This window comes from Mycteria americana, chromosome 1 (assembly GCF_035582795.1).
Source record: "Mycteria americana isolate JAX WOST 10 ecotype Jacksonville Zoo and Gardens chromosome 1, USCA_MyAme_1.0, whole genome shotgun sequence".
NCBI classification, from domain to species: domain Eukaryota; kingdom Metazoa; phylum Chordata; class Aves; order Ciconiiformes; family Ciconiidae; genus Mycteria; species Mycteria americana.
The window spans coordinates 203,401,194-203,423,685 of NC_134365.1; the positions used below are offsets into that span (position 1 = coordinate 203,401,194).

At 43.3% G+C, this 22,492-nt stretch overlaps 1 protein-coding gene across 1 annotated transcript in view; it reads left to right on the plus strand.

The window, feature by feature from the left end:
- ARHGAP20 (Rho GTPase activating protein 20) overlaps window positions 1–22,492 on the plus strand; it is a 66,404-nt gene that overhangs the window by 11,028 nt on the left and 32,884 nt on the right. The window contains exons 2-3 of the mRNA XM_075492013.1: window positions 2,314–2,399; window positions 21,715–21,885. Coding sequence (XP_075348128.1) covers window positions 2,314–2,399; window positions 21,715–21,885 — 257 coding nt within the window. The remainder of the gene's footprint in view (window positions 1–2,313; window positions 2,400–21,714; window positions 21,886–22,492) is intronic.

The following is a 22,492-nucleotide window of genomic DNA, read 5'->3' on the forward strand; positions in this document are numbered from 1 at the left end:
AGAGACCTCCTGGGATCCCCTCCAACCTGAATTATTCTGTGACTCTCTGCCAGTCATTTGAGCTCTTGTTAAACTTGCTGTAGTCCTAATCTTTACCTTGGTCCTCAGATATTTAAGTCAAGACTGCCACAGACACTATTCAGTGCTGCTAACCCAAGCATGAAAAAAAAAATTGCCATAATTGAGAGACATATTTAAATGCTGCATTTTTTTCAGTGGCTTCCTTTTCAGACCTGAGAAGCCAAAGGATTTAAGATAACCAAACCTCCACTGTATTCACAGGAGCTGAGATGCTCTAGTTTTAACCACCCCCTGAAAGCCACCTGCCCAATAATCAGACTTGCAGTAAATTTCCAATTGGGAGTTGATGCTTTATATAAACTCCTACAAAAAATGCTGGTTGGGAGGAAATCTGTGGCTTGTCTTCTGTAGGATGTTAGACTGCGTTGTTATACAGGTCTCTTTTTGCCTTCCTATTTTTAGATATGTTACTTTTTAAAATGCTAACAGCTTCTCAGATTTGCTAGCAGTAAGACAAACTGATTTAATTCACTAGAAAAATTTAGCAAAGTATTTTCTTTCTTTTTTGCTCAAAACTAGCAAAAATGGGCATCTATGTTGTTAGTAATCTATTAAGTTATTATCGAGCTATTTTCTGATCAGATAGAAGACATCTAAATGTTCCCAGGCTTCATTTATCAGTCTTGAGAAGGTTATTTTTTGATGAAAGAAAGAGGGAGGAGGGGATAATTTTTAAAGGTGAATTGAAATTACACAGTTGAATTTATAACAATTGCTGCACAATAGCTGTAACTGAATATCTGACAAAACAAACAAGTGTGCTCTACATAAATAAAGGGGGAACCAAAAAAATGACACAATAACAAATGCACTGCAATGAGTAAAAGAAATACACTTGTCAGAAGCAAGTAAAGCACGTAGTGCTGTAGAGTTTCATTTCTCCGAGGGGAGCAAACTGCGCACCTGCCCAAACAAAATGTGTGCCACATCCAGCACATACATTGGCAGAAGAATCAGTTGTTCCCTAACATATCTGATCCTGGTAGTCAGTGTTTATTTTTAGTATAAAGGAAGAAAGTCTTGCTTTGCGATTAGCTGAGAACAGAGACTTCATGACTGTCAAGGGTTCACCTGTTTGTGGGCTCTCAGCGGTTACCAGGCTGGTGTAAGGGACCGCTCCAGCATTGGAAACTGTCTTGTCGGGGTCTCAGGAGGAGTTCAACACCGGTCCTGTTGTTCACCAGTTTATTCTGAAAAATATTTGAGCTAAATAAGGTAACATCCACCCATCTGGTGGAGGGTCAGTGAGAGGAGAGGTCATGCACCTTGGCAGCAGGCTGCACAACCGGTTCTAGAGAGCAGCTCCAAAGTTAGGGCCAGGACTCCTTAGTCCTGCTTCTGGCTGCAGGAGGGAGAGGATACAGTGGTGAATACATTTGTGGTCGGGGAAATGTGTGGTTTTGTCTCCTGTGGGTGCTTTTGAAAATTTCTACCTCTGGGGAGAAGAGTGTTGTTTATTTGCTCGGTATTTTTATTGTAGTATTAAACTTCACTCAATGGGAATCCATGCTCCCTTGACAGCTACTGACATTGTCATTTCTTCCCTATGCTTTGTCTTTTTTTTCCTGCTGCATTCTCTGTCTTTGAGTGTCTCCTTTTTCCCATTCCCTTCCTAGTTCTGTGCTAAGAACTGCCCTGCCTCTTGCTTTCCTATTTTGTCCCATAATCAGGAATGAAAAAAATGTCATCATTGACTACTGAGAGACAAGACGTAATGCTCCAGCTAGATTAGTAGGGAAGGAAAATGCCCTCATGTCTAAAGATTTGGAAAAAAAAGGTAGCCCAATGTAGCACATAAGGTTAGGTAGGTAGAATCCAAACCTTTATTTATGGTAAATGTCAGACCTGACACAGAAATGTATCAAGCATTTGAAATTTGAACCACCATCTGGATATGTGATAAATTTAAAGTACAATAGATTATTAAGGGACAAAAAGTGGTTGAGGACAAGCTCTAGGTGTTTATTTCACGTGTGCGGTGTACCTCAGGTATCTGTGTATAGACACTAATTATCAGCTTTTCTTTATCTTAAGCAGCTTTCTGGTTGCGCTCCTGTTTTTCTCAATATGTGATATTTTACAACCATTTTCCCCCTCCAGCGTTGCTGATGGCAATAACTCAGCCTTTTTCCCATGGTCTGAAATTGGAGTCTGGCTGCGACAACTCTGTCTGCATGCAGTTATTGCTCTGAATCTCACCTATGATTTCATTTTGTTTCTCTTTCCAATCAGAAAATGAAGAGTTTGGCCCAAAGACGCCAATCTGCACCATCTTTGATCTTCGTCAAAGCACTTAACAGATCTCGATCGGTCTCAAGGTGAGTGAGTGAGTTTTGCTGGCTGTACTGTTTTGCAGTTTCTCAGCCCAAAACTTGAAATGTTTTTAAGCTATTGTCCACACCAGGTTGTCAACCACAATTCAGGCTGCTCAGTAGCTGCTCAACTATAACGCCTGCTGAAAGATGTGATAGACCCAGCCCAGACGCTGGCTGATCTCCTAGAGGGGGTTTCCCCACTGCTGCCACACTAAGCTCTTTATACCCAATTGGGCAAGCAGAGCTGCTCCCCAATTTGCAACCAGGCATGCAACATTTGGGCTGCTCAGTTCTAATTAGTTTGTGGCTGGCTATGATTGCTTGCTGGGGAGATGGCATGGGCAGAAGGAGATGTATGTTTCTTACTTTCTGCCATGTACACTTACGCAGTGCCAGGCATAAGTCGGGAGTGGTTGTTGTGGGATTGTACAATTTAATTGGAGCTAAGTTTCTGTCGTGGACTGCTGCATGGTACAGGCTCTTCGGGGCTCTGGAAGCACCTGCTGGCTTAGGACAATGCTGTGGGCCAGGATCTGGTGGTCACAGCCTCCTCCTGTCCAGCATTAGCAGCTTGCGGGGCTGTGTATGTGGGGGTGTGTGGGTGTGAAGCATTCAGCATTTTTCGTCTTCCATCTTCTGCCAGGATCCTCCTCCCTCCTCCCTCCCTACCCCACCATAAAGCTACCACAGGAATGGGAGTTTCTATGGAGCTAGCCCACTGTCCAGCCCCAGCCCTGACCTGCCATTTGAACCACTCTGCATACATGACTTTTGTCTTCCTGCACTACAGTTCATTAGACTTTAAACTTACAAAACGTAAGTGTTTATCGAGAAGGGAACCATCTGGTAGGCTGTTAATGCTTCCAGCTGTGTAGAGCTCTTTACGAAGAAACATTATTGAGGGAAATTAAAGTATGGCTTTGTAAGGAATATTTTTTCCTACTCTGTGGTGTGTTAAGTAATCAGTATGTGAGCTTTGGAAAGTTTTTTGTGTTTGATCTAACTAATACCTGGTTTCATATTTGTCATCATGGAGAATTCCACAGTATTTCAGAAACCTGTGAAAGTATTCTGCAAAAACATCAGAGTTGCAAAATAGGAAAGGAAAATGAGTTGAAACTACTTGCAGGTCTTTTTGCTGGCTATGACATAAAAGAGGAAACTTAGAAATGAATTCCTGAAGGCGTTTGCACCTTTTTGTGTAGTCTAGTGGCCTGAGCCTAACACTGACAGCCAGCAACATGAGTTCTGGTTCTGTCTGTAAAATTTCTTCTGTGGCCTCTCTCTGACTTTGTTTCCAGGTCTTTAAAATAAGATGAATGGGTATTTTGTAACCCCTTCATGAGAATACTGAAATTGTTTAGATTGTCTGTACTACCATATTTATTCGTCATTTACTATTATTTCTTCATTGTATTTGTAGCTAGATTCATAAGTGTGATACCGCCTTTTGGGCATAGATGACATGCTCATAACCGAGGTTGTGGAATTAGAGATGGACTATTACTATGGAGAGTAGCAATAACTGGAGAGTACAGGGGACAAGAGATGGGATCTCTCATCCCTTGGACTTTAGAGTTTCCTGCAGTTTATACACTTATGTCTCCATTAATATCTTCCCTTCAAGCTGACTTAAGACTTGCTTCTCGATATTAAGAGAATGAACTATATTTGATGCTTATATTTCAGTCTTCTGTCATTTGCCTGCTGGGGTTCAGACATGAACATTTTTCTTCAATTCCACTTTTATTTTTTTGTTTGTTTTATTGCCTGCTCCATGAGTATCAGAAATTGGACATAGATGGAGAGACACTGAGTGGGATAATACTCAGCGTGTACGTTTTCACCTAAGAATTTTACACTTTCTTAAGTGTAAATATGTCTTGCTTGTATAGCCCAGATCAGAATTATTTCCAGATCTGGTGTGTGGAAGGATATTTTTGTAAGGCCAGTTGGCAGAAACTTTGTGGTGGAGCGGGCTGAAGAGGGGATAATGTTGCCTTGTTCTGCAGTAAGGGCAATGCTTTGCCTGCCCGAGGGACGCTGCCGCTTTCACAGCTGATGGATGCTGCCTCAGTCATGTCTGTCCTCTGCTTGTGGCACGCAACAATTTAGCGGCTCCTGTTTTTTTGAACTGAAGTGTGTGGCCACAGTGAGAGGTATCGGGTGAAATCTGAGGACTCTGGAGCCAGAGCAGGTGATTTGTAGCTTCAAAGTCTATCAGTTGGAGGGTAACACTTTGGATGGTGTTTGTTATTGTTCACAGGAGCAGTAATTCTCACCTGTGCCTGACTTCCTTGTTTGACTGTGCAAAACACATTCCTCTTCATCACCAAACTGATGGATGAATTTGAACTTTCCACTCGGTTTGTTGTGTAAATGCTTAACTCTTGTGAAGTGCTTTCTTGTGAAGGCGAGCTGAGGAGCAACAAAATGACTTCTCATGTTTTCTAATCTCCTCCAAATGTTTTATCTCAGACCTGTCTCAGCTCTTAGTTCCCCTTCTTGTAGACACAGCCAGCCTGCAAAATCCATTATTCTCCTCTGGCAGTGAACCTTAATACTGGGACTCCATAACACTTACTTGTTAATGGTTGATTAATGACTTGTAGATAATAAAGCTCCTATCTGAAGTTAGCAAACATCTGTGAGGGATTTATATGAATCCCCTCACCTCAGCAGCTGGCTCACCTCAGTATTTGTTGAAATTAATGAACAAGTGCAAAGTTTAAAAGGGCAGGAAATACTTAGAAGCACAAGTCAGTTTGTATTTTTATACCACTTTATATGTCAGGTGTCCTTGGTTTATATACAGGACACTTTCACAAAATGTGGTGGCACTCACTTTGGACAGACTTACTTTGGGGCATTTTAAAGTTTATTAATGGTATTTATTCAAAGAAACCATTGTGACATCTGGAGATGGCTATTTAGCATTCAGAGAATTAAGGTTTTTTAATGGTAGTGGTGTTGTAGCTGTGATGGCACGAGGATGTAAGTGAGGTGAGATGATCTAGCTGGAAAAAGCAGACGCTTGTTTGTGCTGTTGTCCTCTTCTTTAGTCCTGAAAGAGAAGCAAATCTGAAAGTCTTGTGTGCTTAAAAGCTTGTCTTCTTTTTCTCCAGCTGTATCATTTGGCTTAATGAAAGTTAAGCCTTCCTTACAAATCTTGCCTTGCTGTGTCAGTTATATAAAAGGAGTTACAAGATCTTTGGCCTACAGAAGAATTCTGGGACGGCTGTATGGCACGGAGGTGCACAGATGTGCAACCATGCTGTAATCCCTGCTTCACTCGACTGTAACTGCAGGCAGCAGAGGAACATAGTAAATAGTACAGATATTATAGTGGAATTTGGGCCCTTACTTCCAAGAGATGAAAACATGCAGACTACTCATTGCCTCCTGTTTTTGCTTCTCTTCCTTTTTTCTGTACAGTTTCTCTTTCCTCACAAAAAAGTGATGAATAGGCATGTAAGGACTGTTTCACATCATCAGATGTCCTCTTTGGAAGCACTTTGAGCAAGTTTATTCTAGAAATACATTGGAAAAGTAAGCTTTTGATATTATTCTTGGCTGATACTCGGATGCAGGAAAAATAAGTTTGATTGTTAACTCCATTAATGTGTATGAAATCAGCAAAGGGTTCGGGTTAGTTATATTTGGCCCTGGACCTGTTCTGCAGTTGTAATTTTCCTCTTACTTTTTCTTGGTGTCCTTTAATGAAAACTGCACAACTTAATGATACACTTCAGCGCAACACAAATTATGTGCTTGAAACAGAAATGTCTGAGGCCTGGATTTAAGCATCAGGTCTTGTCATCTCAAAATAATTGATATAGAATAATAAAGACTTGTTTCAAGCGAAATTTTCAGCCTTTGTTCTGCTGGCCCTCAAAACAATTTTCACATGTGACAAAGCCCAAGCTACTAAGTTTCTGCTCCGCGTTGGCGGACTTCTGCTTGCATCTCGGATACTGCACGGGGACAGCCAAATTCTGTGCTGCAGTCTCTGGCAGCTTCCCCTTTCCTAATGCACGCCTCACCAGATCTTTGAAAGTGATATTTTTACACGCTGAAACTTATTAATATAATTTCACAATTTCTGAGTCTGCATGACCATTTATAGATATGTGTCTCTACACACTAAAGGTGTTAAAATATCCATAATGAAACTAGTCTTTATGACAGCGTGAAGCGTGTTTATGATGTTATTTTGGTGTAAGCTAGAAGCCGGGGCCATTTAAAAAAAAATCAAGCATAATTTTTAAAAGGTTTTATGAACAAATCTTTAAAGAACCTGAAAAGGAAGTACCTAAAAAGTCACCTCCACCCAATTTTATTATGTGGCTTTTATGGTTGAAGAAGTTAAAGGTAAAAATTGAGGATTGCACAAGTTTCCAAGGTGTTTTTTCCCCTTCTGTATGTGGAAGCAGTGTTGTGCCATTCACGGAGAGGCTTCTCTTCCTTCTCCCGATGCACAGTAAGTGATTCTGGCATGTTATCTTCCAGGGGTCCCGTGCCAAATGCTAAATATCCCAGATAACGAAGATCATATGTGTAATCTAGTAATACATTCCACTTGGCGCTAGTCAAATACAGAGTGTTCCCAAAGTCTTGGACATTGTGTTTTCAGGGTTTTAGTCAGAAGATATGTGGATGATCCAAGCTATGTGACTAGATGAAGACAAAAATAGAGACTTTTAATAAATGTAAATTGCCAGAAGGCCTTAACTGTCTCTTTTTCACAGGGAAGGTGAGTGTTTGGTGTTTCAGGCAAATCCGAATGCAGGGAGGAAGGAAATAAAAGTTCATTGCCAGTAACTAACTTGTTAAGGAGGTATTTCAGTTGTAATCATTTTGCTCATTCTTCACTCGTTTCCATGGTAGCAAATAATTTTGCCTAGCAAAATAATCTCTGTGAGGTGCATTTGGTTGGTGAGGCTCAGCACCTCGGTACAGTATGGGCGCATCGAGCGGGAGCGCCTGCCACCCCATCGCGCCCCACAGCCATTTTATTTACCAGCTGTTGCAGGACAAGGCCTTTATGGGCAGGTACGCCCTGAGCAGCCGCTGTCCCCTCGGCCATCATGGCGGAGGCAGGTGTTGCTCTCACGCAGCCCCCCGGGCACCATAACAGCATTTGTTGGAGTGTGGAGCGGGGACGGCACCCACCTGGCTGAGGCCACCCCGCTGCCGGGGCACCTGTCCCCATCAGTCACCACAGCAAAACCTGTCAGGCAGAGGAGTGGGACCCTTGGCCAGGGCCACCACAGCCTGGCCGGTCAATGATGCCATTGCTGGTGGCACGTGGGGCATGGCCTAGGGCCACCCTGCCACAGGGCACAGCGCTGGGGTGGTGTGAGACAGATGGCGCCTCATGGCTAAACCTGAGGGGCTTTGAGAGACAAAGGCCGCCATACTGTGCGTGTGCCCATTTCTGTGTGTGCCTTACACATATGATCAGTGTGGGGTTTTGCCTCTGAAGCAGTTCCACACCACCAGCGGTGGTGGTGTGGGGAGAGATGGGCTCACAACCAGGACGGGAGGTAGCATGGCCAGAGACTGTCCCAGCCTCCTTCCGTTTCAAGTGCAGGTGTCGCAGTTTGGGTGGGTGGGAGAGCATTCCCTTGAAGGCTGCAAAAGGGAGGTGAGGGGAGAGGATGATGGGGTAACAACTCTGAAACTGGCGCTGTGGGCAGCAGGGGAAGATTTACAGCGTGCGAGGCAGAAGTGGCTGTCAGGCCAGCCAAGGCCCCGCCTGGGGTTGCTCCCTGGTGTGGCCCTCACCTGCCGCCCCATGGCTTGTGAGAGGCCGACTCGGGTGGCGGGGGGCCGGGTAGCTAACACGAGGCATGCACGTGTACAACTGAAACAACATCTCTAAAGCCTCCCCCTGTGCCCTCGGCCACCCAAATGGCGTGGTCACAAGAGATGAGGGCTCTTAAACGCCTTCGTTCACCCTAAGGAAGAGGCATGCCATGGAAGGGAGCCCTTGCGAGGCAGTCTTTCTGAAGCTGCAGGGCTCGTGGTTTTTTGGGAAGCACAAGGGCTGTCGCTGTTGTCGGAGTGGTTCCCCCAGGTGAAAATCAAAGTGGCAGCACCCCAGGGTCCTGCACTCCTCATCTTACAGCCCTTTGTCTGAGAGACTCCAATACAGTCAAGAATACAGAAAAGCCATTTTATGAAAAAAAGGAAGGAAAAGGGCAAAATCCCACAAAACAGAGTTTCCCAATGTGAGGGATTAAGTACAGATACCGCTCATTTTATCTTGACTTGTGGTATTTCATAGCTTTTTCCATAAAGCTCCAGCTCCAGGAGTCATGTGGTTATAAAAATCACAGTTTCATTAGAAATCAAGGTTCTAGTCATCAAGATGGAGGGAAAATCCTGTTGCTAAAGACTCAGTAAACAATGCAAATGAAAAGTTCTTTGCTTCTGGGTTTAATTTTTAGATTTAATTCAGCCTTGAAACTTCTGATCAGGATTTTTTCTGAGATTTTCCATTTCATGAAAAGTTTTGATGTTTTAACATTTTATGCTTAATCTGAACGGGCAGAAATCTCTGTATGAGAACTTCTCCAGATTTCTCCCCTCAGTATGTCATGTTTCCCTATGTAAGGTAAGGATACATGAATTTGTAGAAAAATGATTTAAAAAAAACCCCACACCACTGTTTTGCATCAAATTGCTCTTCCCTTTTAATGGAATTGCACATAATTAAAATAACTTGTGATGATATTGTACAAGTTGTCATTTTTATAGTATTTCTAATTCATGCTTGATTTAAGCTAATTATGACACTGGAGTACTGTTTCCTTAAACCATGTGCTTGAACACAAAAGTTATTTTTATGTAGTAATAGCTGGGGATAAAATTTTATTAACTGTTAACAAGGAACGAAGTGAACTTTCTGAGGCCTCAAATGGCCTTTTAACTCAGAGATTGGCATTCCTGTCCCCCCGCTGCGTTTCTTCTGTTTTGTTTTGTGTGTGAGCATGTGTGTGTATGTGTGCATATGTTTGTTTTTGATAAAACCCATCAGTTCTTCATTTATGACGTACAAACTGGCTTATAGAGATGTTTGTACATCTGGAGATCGAAATGAGCTGCGGCTCTCAGAGATATACTGCCTTTTTTATTAAAAGAAAACGACTAGAGGTAGAAAGAAGGAAGGCTTGGAAGCAGGGTTTTGGAGGGATTGGAGTTTAAATGAGGGATTAATTTTACAATAAATGACGAATCGTTTAACACTAGTGTTTTAAGCCAATTCCCCTTTGGATAGAGTTGTGACAGTTTTAAGACAAGACAGCGAGGGGCACTGCTCACTGATGTCTCACTGTCCACATGTGCTTTTGGCTGCGGCCCATTTTGGGGGCTTTTTGGATTAGGCCTTGAGGTCTGGCAAAATGCAGCTGTTGTCCAGCCATTGTGTATCCCTGATTTTAGACAATAAAATCGCTGCCAAATGATAGTCTGGCCAAGCAGTTTGGGCAGCAGCATACCTGAGGAAATCACAGGCCGACTCGCTCAGACTGCTTTGTGATCGTTTATCTTGTGTAAGCAAGCAGAAAGCCTCTAATGATGTGCAGGCTGATGTGCAGCCTCTGGTGCTCTCACCTCTGACAAGGGCCAGCAGTAAATACGCATTGAACTGTCCTCCTGGCTGATACGGCATCGCTTCTCCTGTTCCAATTCCTTCCTCATGGTGCAGAAAAACTGCTGATGAGGAGTTTTTAATCACACCATGGGAGTAACAGTCTGTCTTTAAATTTCTTCTGTGCCCGTGTCTTAAGTGTTTGAGTACCACGGGCTAGATCTGGTAAAGGATAATAAGCCTCAAGGGCAAGACATGGGAATAATTTGGGTACCTGAATCTAAAATCATGACTTAAAAAACATCATCTCGGTGGCTGCCTGACCTCCCAAGTGCCTGTGTTCTTTAGGCACTCTCTGACTGACCAAAGAGCTCCCCAGTGATGGCACATCATTTGGCACATCCCAGTACAGCATGACTGTTGGCAGCATGAACAGGTCTGTGTCAGCTGTGTCAAAGGACTAAACACTGCTTCGTGTGAGGCTCCTGAGGAGCTCATCCACTAGTCCACAGAACCTATTTAACCTGCCTGTGCAAGAGCAAGGCCCTCACAGAAGCAGTTGCAAATGTTGCTGTCTTTTAAACCTCTGGCTGAGACCACTTTTCTGGAGTGTTTTTTAATAATTGTTTAGGGCAGTGGTTTCTGAACATGCAATATCAGGGCTGAAGTGGGAAGGAGTCTGGCTCATTGGGTATTTTGGCAGGGAGGGACCATGGTCAATGTTGCAAACAAGGTTTGTGCCATCTAGCAAGCCTGGTGTAAGCTATGCTAGCCATTTCTAGCCTGCTCCTTAGGCAGGTCCCCACAGACCGCCACTGCTCTTTGTGAAACTGCTGGCCTCAAAGTCTTGGTGCTTTCGATGGATCACCCAGGTTCAGCTCTCTGCATCCTCAGGCAATTCATCTTCTGCTTCCCAGAAGAGTGAGGTAACTGCTAAAGCAGAGGGTAGTTGGAGTGAGTGGAGACTTTTCTTCTCCCTCCCGCATTGAAGCTGGGTCACTGTGCAGAAGGACATGCAATGTTGCTGGGACCAAAAATCTTATGTTCACAGGAGCAAGCTTGGCTCTGTAGATGAATGGTAAAAGCACTTACCTGGGAGGGAAAAGGCCTGCGTCTGTTCCCAGGATTATTTTTGCGCATCACCCACTGACACATCCGTGTTCAGCCTGTCCTGTCCCCTAGCTGGAAGCGGTTGTAAGGACTGAGATGAGTGTGCTGGTTTGGATCCTTGTGCGCTCTGTAGGGAGCCAGTGCACTGAACACAGACTGCATTCAGTGGGAGTGGGTATCTCAGTACATCTAGGTGCATCCTTGGTCTTCATGGCAGGATTATTCAGAAAATGCAGAAAAGAATTGTAAAGACCTTCACCTGAATGAATAAGCAGAGTTGAGGTGTTTTCATCTGCCTTCCTTCCCTCTCTTCCCTCTGCATTTTGTTCTGGTAGTAAAACCATATCCAATGTTTTGCAAGGCATCTCATTTTATCAAGGCTCCTCTGGAAACACATTTGGTTGTTGAGTTCCTCTGACTAAGCAACCTCACACTCATTCCCCTCAGTTTTGCTGTCCACGAGCAGGACAGGTTTCCTGGTGGGTGGTGTGTCAAGTGTGACATGTATTTCTACCAGGTCACTAATCAGATACAGGCAAGCTCTGCTGCTGTATCAAAGGCTCAAATAAACATGGGGAAAAAGTCATCATGGGAAAGGCTCTTGCATTTCCCCCTTCTCCAGGCTGCCGTTTATTGCAGGTAACTGGCCTGTGCCCGCTTCTCCCTTAGTAAAGCAATTACCATCAGGTGCAGGGATGTGGTGAATCCTCTAACAGCTTTTTTCTCCAGCTCAGATCGCTGGTGGAACAGAAACCTCTGACTAACCTGCCTGAGTAGCTATGCAAAAAACTCATTGAATATGTAAGCAGTTATAGGAGAGCAAACCGGTGCATGTGGCTGCAACTAATTTGTCTGCTGGCTGTTCATAAGGAATCTGGGTCATTACACTTGCAATAGCTGGCAGCGGCAGGCGTATCAAGTAATCTCTTCACTGTAACAGGATAATTCCTGTGCTGTAGTACTGGTATCAAAATATGGTTTAAAGCCCTTGAGGCAAACCAAAGCCAGATTTGTTCCTGTTACAGCTCGGACAGGTGCAGTGAAGTGACAATCCCGTCTTCCATGCGGCACCCATATCGGTCATCCCTTGTAGGGAAGCGGTCCTTAAAAATGTAAGCCAGTACAAGGGCTGGGCCGATTCTCCCTTCACATCTGTGGTGGAGCTTTGTGGAGTTCACCCGACGGTGTCCCACAGTTGTGGGGATACAAGCAAGGCCAGGCAGCAGTGGCTTCAATGAGAGCTGCGGCTTGCAGGAGGATAAAGTGTGGTGAAGAGGCTTATCTTTTAAAGGCAGTATTTGCAGCTATTTATAGGTCACTTTGTATGTGATTACTTTGTTTATAATCAGCAAGTTTTCTCCTGAAAAAGGGCAATCAGGGAATAGCAGCTGGTGGATTCCAGGTTTGCTTTACCTGGCCACATATTTGAAGCCTTGCACTGTTTTGAATGCATTTGTTTTTCTTAAAACTGTTTTGAATGCATTTGTTTTTCTTAAAACTTGGTTGTTGCCTAACTGCAGACTCTAGCCAGGTGGCACAAGCCGAAGAGCAGAAGAGCCTAGCTGAATTATGTCTTGAAGAATAGGAAAATCAGAGGCTATAGGGGAATGGCTGTTGAGCAATGAGACTTTGAGAGACCATGAGCAGCCCTCCTGGTATTACCTGATAATTGAGTGAGGTGACTGACAGGCAATAAACGTAGGCTGTCACCTACAAAATGCTGTTTCCCTGTTAAAAGGACATGGTCACACAAGTGCCTTATTCTTGCCCATCTACAGCCTGTGTAACAAGTAGCTACAGACGACAGGGTAGGCAGATACACGCAGGCTCACTAACAGCCATACATGATGGTCCAGGAGGGATTTCTACAGATGGCCACACCAATCTTTTCACCTCATGTGCACCTCAGCTTGAAATGACCTGTTTCTGCAGAGGTCTGCAGCACGCCCTGGCTATTTTTGGTAGCCCAGAATTCCTGGCTATTACATGGCCTGCGCTGAACTCTTGTAATACACTTTGCAAGAAGATATTTGAAACCCCCTTGTGAAGGAAAGGTTAGTTTTGTCCATGAGATAACTCAAAACCAACGGAGTCGAGATAGGCTTTGAAATGTCCCAGTTGTGATTAAGTGGGATTAGATGTCCCCATTGTGATTGCTGCTTCCTCAGAAAATTAAGGTAGGACAGAAACCTTATCCCTTCAGGCTACTAAAATAATACTGGATCCTCCTGGGTGAAACTGAGTGAAACTGGGTGAAACTGAGATGGGTGAAACTGAGATCCCAGAGTGCTCCCCTGTATCCCTCCTTGGAATGGGGAGGAAGGAGCCAGGGTGGAAGTGGCAAAGGTGGCCTGTGCCTCCAGGCTTCTTGTAGGCCACGAGAAGCTCCAGAAAGCCCAGACAGCCATGGTGGAGAACTGCAGTGTTTGTTGGGGTGTTAAGGTCTGGCCATTTCTTTGCCCTCTGTTCATTGTATTTTTTTTCCTTTTTTTTTTTTCTTTTTTTTCCCCCAAAAGGTCACTTTTTTCCTGACTTTTTTTCATCTGAACAGAGAAATCTTTGTCGGGGTAGACGATGCCTGGAATACCATTTCCCTGGTGCAACTGGAATGGGAGAGTAACTCAAGGTGGTGTGCTATGTCACTCAGTAAAAATGAGTGGGAACTGCAGTGGGGAACTGGGGACTGGTTCTTCCAAAGGCCAAAAAAGGTTTTATTGACTTCTACATGTGAATGTGTCCTCCCCCAAACTTCTCCCCTGCTCAGGAAGACTTGGACCAAAACCCCTTGGACTTGTTGATTGCTAACAGAGCTGTATAGCAGGACTGGAGGACACCCACACCGCAAGAGCTTTTCAATAGGATTTAAATAACTTGCACTAAATTCTTTTCTGGTGGAAATAGGCAAAATATGACTGAAATGTGTGGTGCTAATTTATACCAATAGAGAATTTTGCCCTTGTGCTAAATTTTCAGAGTAAACACCTTGCAGCTGTTTGTTAAAATAAAACAAAAACCTTGGAAGTAAACCAAACCACAAGTGTGTTTCCTGTCTCCAGCCACCACACTGTAGTACATATTTGCTCTGCAGAGAATATTGTCCTTTTGGCTATGTAGAAATTACTTAAGTGCAGCTTGTTTTCAGTTAAGCTGCCAAGCTTCCATCCTGAAATGTGCGAGGATTTTTTTTAATTATGCATTTTACTCTACAGCTATGTGATATTTTACTGCAAGTCTTAATTGTTTACTCATTTTTGGAAGACTACAGAAAAATAATACAGTTACGTGCCTCGACACCTTGAACATTTAGTGTAAACCACGCTATTCATCATAATAATTTTTATTACTTTTAGTAAGATTTTGACATCATGCAAAGATTATTTCAGATACTTACAAAACAAATTTTAGAATCCTAGAATAATTTAAGTTGGAATATTTTCTCAATATATTTTGAATTAGAATGTGTACACTGAGTTTTAGAAGCAGAGGAGTGGTACCTGATTTCCTAAATATAAGTGATAGCCCTGATTTCTGCCCCAAAATGTAAACTTATCTATGTATCTGAGCAAAACTTGCTCCCAATCTCTATTAATGTTCCTCTTCCTTCCGTTGTCCAGGCTTGTGCTCACCCTGCCTGTGCTGGAGAGGGGGTTGCAGTACATTTTGATCCAAAGGCTCTGTGACTATTGGGGCTCACTGCTTTATCTTGGGTGCAGTGTTTGCCACTGCAGCTTGCTGAGGTCCAGCCGCTTGCACGGGCAGAGTGAGGATAGCCCTGTGCTAGGGGCCGACACATGCCTGTGGCACAGGGCTTTCTGTGAGACCCACAGGCACAGTCCATGAGGGGAAACGCAGGGGTGAGAGGTGACTGCCTCGGGTTTGTTCAAATACATTATTTGTGAAAAAGAAGTTGCAACCAGTAAAGCACACTTATCAAGTAGGAGCAGGCATTGTAATACTTAGAAAGTAACTAATGCTCTTTGAAAAACCGAGCACATCTCACTTGTTTCATTGTACAAAGCTACTGTACGTGACGGTGATGGCCTAGGAGACTTTAACGGAGTGCTGCAGAAAATAGACTTGCTATTTCTGGAATGCTGTACTGTTTTCACAAAGTGCTGCTTCAACTGTATAAGATTTACCATAGATAACAGCAAGCAAACATGCCCAGCATCCTCAGAAAGAAGCTCCCTTAGTATAGCAGGGATCAAGTTGACAGCAGATTTTCAGAAATGGGTTGGCAGCCCATGTGATTAAGAGACTTTTATGCTTGTCTCTCCAAGTCCTTTCTATAAATAGTCAGTGTAAGATTACAACAGCATACTAACTTTGTGTTGGCCCATATCTTACCTACCACCTTCCTGGAAAACACTCCTACCCTCCAGGCTGATACTTTTTGTGCTTACTTTCACCCACCAGGTATAATTATTATTTATTAGAATAAAGTGCCGCATAAATTTAGATGAAAAGCATATTCCAAATCATGAGGAGTCAAAGTGGGAAGAAGCACCAAAGATTCTGAGCATGTGGGTGACTCCTTGAGGGCACTGGTCATGGCTGGAAGGCAGTGACAGTAGTGAGTGGTTACCACCTTTAAAAATGCAGAGGGTTTTTTTTTATATAATCTGCCTGTCTCAATAGGGCTCTGAGCTGCAGATTGCTCTGTGTGGGTGAGCCTTATCTGCGTGGAGCCTTGTTCGTGGCGAGGGGAGCTGTGAGTGCTCAGCCCTGAAGCCAGCAGGTCTTTGTGTGGCCGTGCCAAACAGGTAGAGGGGACGGGGCATGCTGGGCCGAGCAGCTCTCTTCAGACCATGCGCTTTAATGAGCTGTCAGTATGATAGAGGCTAAATTCATCAGAAGCATAAGCAGGACCGTCTCTGTTGTCTTGCATTCAGTCCCAAGCATGGGCATTTGGTTTCAGCGTACAAAAAAAGTTCTTCTTTCACTTCGTTTTTCACTCTTCTCTTTTCTCAGACAGAATGTGATGATCCGTTATCATGATATTGTCAGGTTGGCCAGGATACAGTACAAGTCATGTCCAAACTATCATTTATGATGAAATTAGATATGTGTTGAAGTCCTGAAATGTTAATACTGCACTTGAGTGCACTATAAGCAACCCTGCGATGCAGATCAGCACTCACTGCTGTGTTACAGGTTTGGGGTTTTTTTCCACCTTATCCCAGGGGAGGCAGGGCTTGCACACCAAATTGGAGCTCTTTTCTTCTGGTTGGTTAAAGAATTGTTCTCAATACCTTATTAAGTTAATTATCTTGAATGCAAAATAGCCTCTAGCCACACAATATGGGTAATATGTCTTATGTGTTAAAGGTTTTCCAGCAATAAACCATCTTGGCTTCCAAGCTCCAGTTAGCAGGGCCTGCCTCATTAGCAAAGATAGGAAGCAAGCATCTATTAAGCTGCTATTGAAGTTCTTTCTCACAGGAAGTTTTAGGAGCTTAAGGGTCTGAGTAGGAGGCACAGAAAAAAAGTGCAGATATTGTTACCTGACTTCCAGTATGAGCTCTATTAAGAAAATGAAGGAACTTGACTTCTAGATCAGGCTTGCTTTTTGGGGGTATCTCTGCTGGTCACAAATCACATGTCATCCCTGACTGATATTTTGGCAGAAGTTCGTAACGTGGGCTGGGCTGTAGACATTTCTTACTGTGCAGATAGCTGCTGTTTTCACTAGCCTTGAAAGGGTGTGAATAGCTCCTGCTTCTCTCAGTGGGTAGCTCTAGCCCAATGCTGTGACTCAGTGATGATAAAGTAAATGCTTTACTGAGAGACACTGAAGTTGAAAATTCATTGGCTTTATTTTCCCTAGAAGATAAATTGCTGGTGCCTTAGAGCCATCCAAAACTGGCCTTTGAGATATACAAAATAAGTCTGTCATCTCTGAACACCGTGAGGAGGGTTGGAAGGTGCTCTGCCTGGTGGTGTCTCTAGCCTGTAGGCAAAACAAGGTTAGGTTTATGCCATAAGCTGCAACCTCTACGTGTGTTGGCACAAAACTGGAAAGAGCTTCTGGTCCTTACCTGGGCTTCAGCACTAACACAAGCATGCAGTATTTTTGCTTGTGGTGCCTATGTGTGAAATGAGTATACGCTAAGTTGTTCACTGTGAGAGGAATTTGGAAAGGTATTATGTATGTGTAAGTATTGGACAGACCATGTGCGGCCTCTCACGTGGCTGGGCGGACTCAGATTTCAGCCTTTTGTATAGCTGCCATTTTACTGCTCTGCTAATGAAAAGATGCATTTCTCACCTACCTCTTGTGAAGGACTTCAGAGGTTAAAGAGCAAAGCGATATTTTATTTCAGTAGGTGTCAGTCATGCGGAGAGCACTGGTGCTACATCATTAGAGGAAATCAACTTCTGCGGCTGCGGAGATATCATCGGTGGAGAGAAGTTCTGGCAGAGAACAATAACCAAAATAACAGAGTGGGGTTTAGGATGGAGCATGAGCAGTCTGTGAGAGGGATGTCATATCGCTGAGATACCTGCAATAGCTCATTCCAGCTTAGGTACCTTGGAACAGATTGTTCCCTGAGGCATCTTATAGCTTAATCTAAATCATAGATAGGCTGAAGTCATCATCGACTGAAATCAAGGGAAGACTTTCCATTGGCATAAATGACATTTGGATCATGGATTTAGTAACCACTTAACATGGGCTGTTAAACTCCTTTGAAAAGTATCATTTCTTTCATCATTTTCACTACAAATAGAGAATAAAGCTGACATCTCCATTACACCAAGAATAAACATTTTGGGGGTCATGCCATTCACGTATCAGTTTTACTGAGAAACCCCAAGGAGGCTCTGCAGGGGGAAGAAGAAGTATTTTTTGTGCTTTTGTGGTTTCTGGTAAATACAGAATTGACGAAGTGAGTGATGTGTTTGCTTTCACACTGAATGCAACGGGGATGTATTTTTCAGTGTTTGCCTGACTACTTTGAATTTCAACTCATATATTACACCTACAAAATTGAAGAGTTTTTTAAATCATTGTGTCTTTTAAATAGGCCCCAAATGCCCATTTTTATTAATTTGAAAAAATAATAGGTGTAAAAATTTAGGCTCTGGAAATGCCAGGAGAAAAATCTTCAATTATCTTTCTAATAATTTCAGCCAGTGCAGTGATTTTAGACTTTTCCTGAATAACTCAAGAATATCTCTGTAGATATCCTCAAGTTACAGAATTTGCTCCTTGGTTAAAACCATACATGGAAATTTGAGACCCCCAAAATAGTACTTTTTGGAAGAAATGTCATCTTGAGACTAGAGAGATACAATGGCAATGCCATCTAAACATCAGTATCAGCCTTGCTTCTACACAAAGTGGAACATGGCTGATTGCTGACTCTGCAGGATATCCCCATTTTTTGGAAATCAGTTCACAATTCCTTCTTAAAAAACTTGCATGATGGCTTTTTTTTCTGCCAAACTGGAAAGATGTTACTTTGTGGGATTTTTACATGTGTTAATCATAGAATGAGTTTTAGGGGGACATCGAGAAGGCCCTATATCACTTACTTTTACTTTTTAAATTATATCAGAAATCACATTGACTTAAGTACTGATTTTTGCATAATTCTATTAAAAGGAATTTTCAAAGAGTCAGTATTTGAGTGCTTAGCACTTTTTCAAAATTAGACCCATTTAATGGCCAGAAAAATCAGTGAGCCATTAAAAACTGAACTCCAAAAATACCTCTCTCATATAAATCTCTACGCCTGAGGGTATAGCTGATCTGCATTTTCTTCAATGTAGCAAAACTTGGGTTTCATTCATGTCTTGTAACAATGGAACATTAATTGAGAGGATCAAAAGCATGCTTTCCAAAAGACATTTTTTGTCACTGCTGGTGGATTTCTGCCATGTTCCTCTGTCCTGGGGCTTTAGAAGGTTCTGGTTGAATTAATGGCTTTGATTTTTTCCACTTTGTTTCAAAGGAAGAAAATATTTTCACTTTTTTTTTATAAGGCTTATCAGGTAAATTCTATTAAAGTATGCGAGAGTGCTTGTTAGACTTCAGATGGCAGAGAAGCTTGAAAGGCTTTCGGTTAAAAGGCAGATTTCGTTAAAATAACTAATCTATGTTATTGCATTTTCCTGTTCTAAAAACAAGTTCAATTTGCTTGACTCCTGCTGGCATTAATAAACCTACTGCGCCTTCCTTTGCTTATCTGCATGACAAAGATTTTGCTTAGTTTAACCTGGGGGGTTTCCAGGCTTACAACAAATGAGAATAATCAAATCGAGTTGCCTATATGGTGACATATGAGCCTGAACCTACAGGAAAGTCAGTAGGGGCAGGCACTTCCGTATGATTTTATGAATGTTTCTGCTGATTTGGTTACAGCAGTGTAACATGAAGGGTTTTTTTCTAACTACTGTTGTTACTGGGTTGAAATATAAGTGAGTATTTCCCTGACAACCTTTGAAGTAAAGCCCGTGCATGGCTTTCATGCAGGTGGACTGGTCATCATTCCTGATTTCTGCTTAAGTTTCTGTGCCAAGTGCTGCTAGGGAGTTTATGACACTGAGTCCCAGTAACCTATCAGGCACTCATGAACTGGTGAATTGGTGAATTCCCAGTCCCACGGAAGTGGCAGGGTAGGAGAGATGCTTGCTGGTCCCCTGACTCCTATTGCTGGCCGCACAGCATGTGTCACTGTTGTATTGGACCAAAACCCCTCTATCTGCTTTAACCTGCATGCTCCCGGACACCCCTTCTGCTGAGGAATGATCAAATAACTTCAGGTTTGCATTATTCATTCTGAAAGTCATTCCTCTTCTTTCTTTCTTCCCTGAAGACGTAGGTAATGAAAGACAAAATTAAGACACAGTTTAAGACAAATTAAATTGAGGAATTCTTTCAAAAACTCAGGCTCCCAGCCAGAAAGGGGAACCAAGGCCAAACGGCTCTCCCCAGCAGGTAGAGATCCTCACCAGCTCCTTACAGATCAGTGAAAGTGTGTCCTGCTAATGTAGGCCAATCTCAGAGCTTATCCTTTCTCTCCCAGCTGTCAGGATTTCCTAAATAAATTCCTGAGTAATCCAGCCACAGGCATCAAGGAGAGGAGGGCTGGGAATCATCCAGGCTCTAAGAGAGGTACAAAAAGGTTTATGACCTTTTTTGAAGGTTTCCTCTACTCACTCTTGTTTTCTTTCATATCTCTCCCATTTGTTTTGTGACTTTCACTGTATAAGGTCCATTTCTTCTCCCAGCAAAGTTGTTAGGTGTTTGTCATCCATTCCAGCGGGACCAGGAATAAACTATAATTGCAAACCTGCTCACTTCAGCCTTTCCTTGCCAAGCTGATCCTGCCAAGTTTTAGTTTAATTTTTCTTTTTTTTTAACAAGAAAAAATAAGTAAATACATTCGAATAAAAATTAAACTGATTCATCCAACTAAAGGGAAATGGTTCTTTTGGAGGCACCTCTAGGGAAAGCAAATAATCGACAAGTTGCATTTAAAAATCATGAGTAAAGATGCTGATGGGTCCTGGTTTTAATCCAGAAATTCATTATTTAAGGTACACCAGAGTGTAGGAGACCCAGGTTCAGTTCTCTCACCTGCCTGGGAGAATTTGAAGCTATGTCTCTGGCTTTCCAAGGGAGAGCCTGACCTGCAACCAGCTTCTAGAGAGCCCTAGAGGAGGAGTGTCCTCCCCTCAGACCCTCACATTCATTCAGTTCGGCAACGTATAAATTGGCATTTGTTAGGGCAAGGCTCAGAAACTAGGGATATCCTGTCTGGGTGAGTGAGCTGACCATCATGCTAGAGGAACTCTCATTTCTCTTTCAATAACTATTCAACTACTTCATGTAATGCAGAACAGTTAGATCAGGAGGGGTTGAGGGAATGGTGTCTCCACCATCAGTACCTTGGACTGCAACCCACTTGATACCTCCTTAGAAAAGATCAGTGTCTTCCAGGAGGGAGCCTGATCTGCCCCTATAGACCTGGGTTTGGATTGTCCAGCAGCCTCTACACACCACAGCCAGAGACCAGCATAGCCGTGCTCAAGTAAACCCTGCAACCGGAGCTTACTTCAATGTGGGTCGTGTGCTGGGAGAGACGCTGAGCTGCCTCTCCTCATGTTGCATCTAGTACATGGTCTGTCTCTAGCAAGGTTCAGTTGCACCTTGTGTTTGTTCTTGGTTCTGAATAATTTCTGTAAATTGCTCTTGACCCCAAGTACGAGTCTCCTTCTGACCAAGATGGGTGTGCAGTTAGCCCTTTGCCATGCATATGTCTCCACTCTCTTTATGGAGAAGCTACAGAAGGTGCAGTCTTTTCTCTAAGACTTCAATACAAAAGGAGACAAATATGAACAGACAAAATGGAGAGGACTGTATTTAAATTTTGCTAAATGCTGTCCATGTGCTTGGGCTGTAAAGGATTCAGTGAGGACAGTCCCTAACAGATTTTGTCTCAGAATCCAATTGCTAGATTATCTTCATTGTCCCTCTCACCTTTCACTGAAATGTGGTCAAATAACTTGCTTCTTGGCAGCGGGTGTGGGAAGTCGCTGCCTGGTTCCCACTCACAGGCAATCGGCTGATTCACTTTCCTTTATTCCCTTTATTTCCTTTTGCAGGGAAGGCTGCTTCTCCCCCATCAGCCCAGAGGCATGTCCCCTTGTGCAGTCTTTCATGTGCCACAACCGAACGTTCATCCTGGACGGCCATGTGCAGCTGAAGACGGGTCTGCAAACCCAGGAGCGACACCTTTTCCTCTTCACAGACCTTCTGGTTGTTGCCAAGTCCAAGTGAGTATGGTACCTCAGGCACTGCTCCTACAGAGCAGCCCTTCTTCTCAGCAGAGCATAACATGGATTTCCATAATGCTTTTTTAGTAGCAAATCTTCCCTAAATCATAAGGAAGCTTTTTATTTGGTCAATGGAAGTTAGGTGCCTGACCTCTTCAGGCACCTTTGAAAACCCCATAGCCATAGAGGAATTCCAGGATGCAACATTTTAAAGAAGTATCAGATGTTCTTGAATATATTGCTTGCGTTGTATCACCTTCCCTGCTTTGGGAGTACAGTGTTGTAGAAAAGATTCATCGGTGCTCGACTGTGTCCGTTGCGCTGCCTTCAACTGACTGTTGTGTTTTAGACAGGTTATCTTCAGTCCTATGGGGTGCACGTAACACCAGTGGCTGTGTCGCAGAGGGGCTACAAGCCTTAATGCTTTCCTGGAAGCTGCTTTGATGCACACCAGTGATGAGCAGCTGTATAAAAATAGAGATTGCAGGCGGCATCACAATGTCCGTCTCTGTAGGTTGTGCTGTGCCAGGAGGAGCGTGGGGAAGGGGAAGGAGAAAGGAGAAAGGAGGTGATGCTGAGCAGTCTGGGTAGTGTTCATGTGTAATCA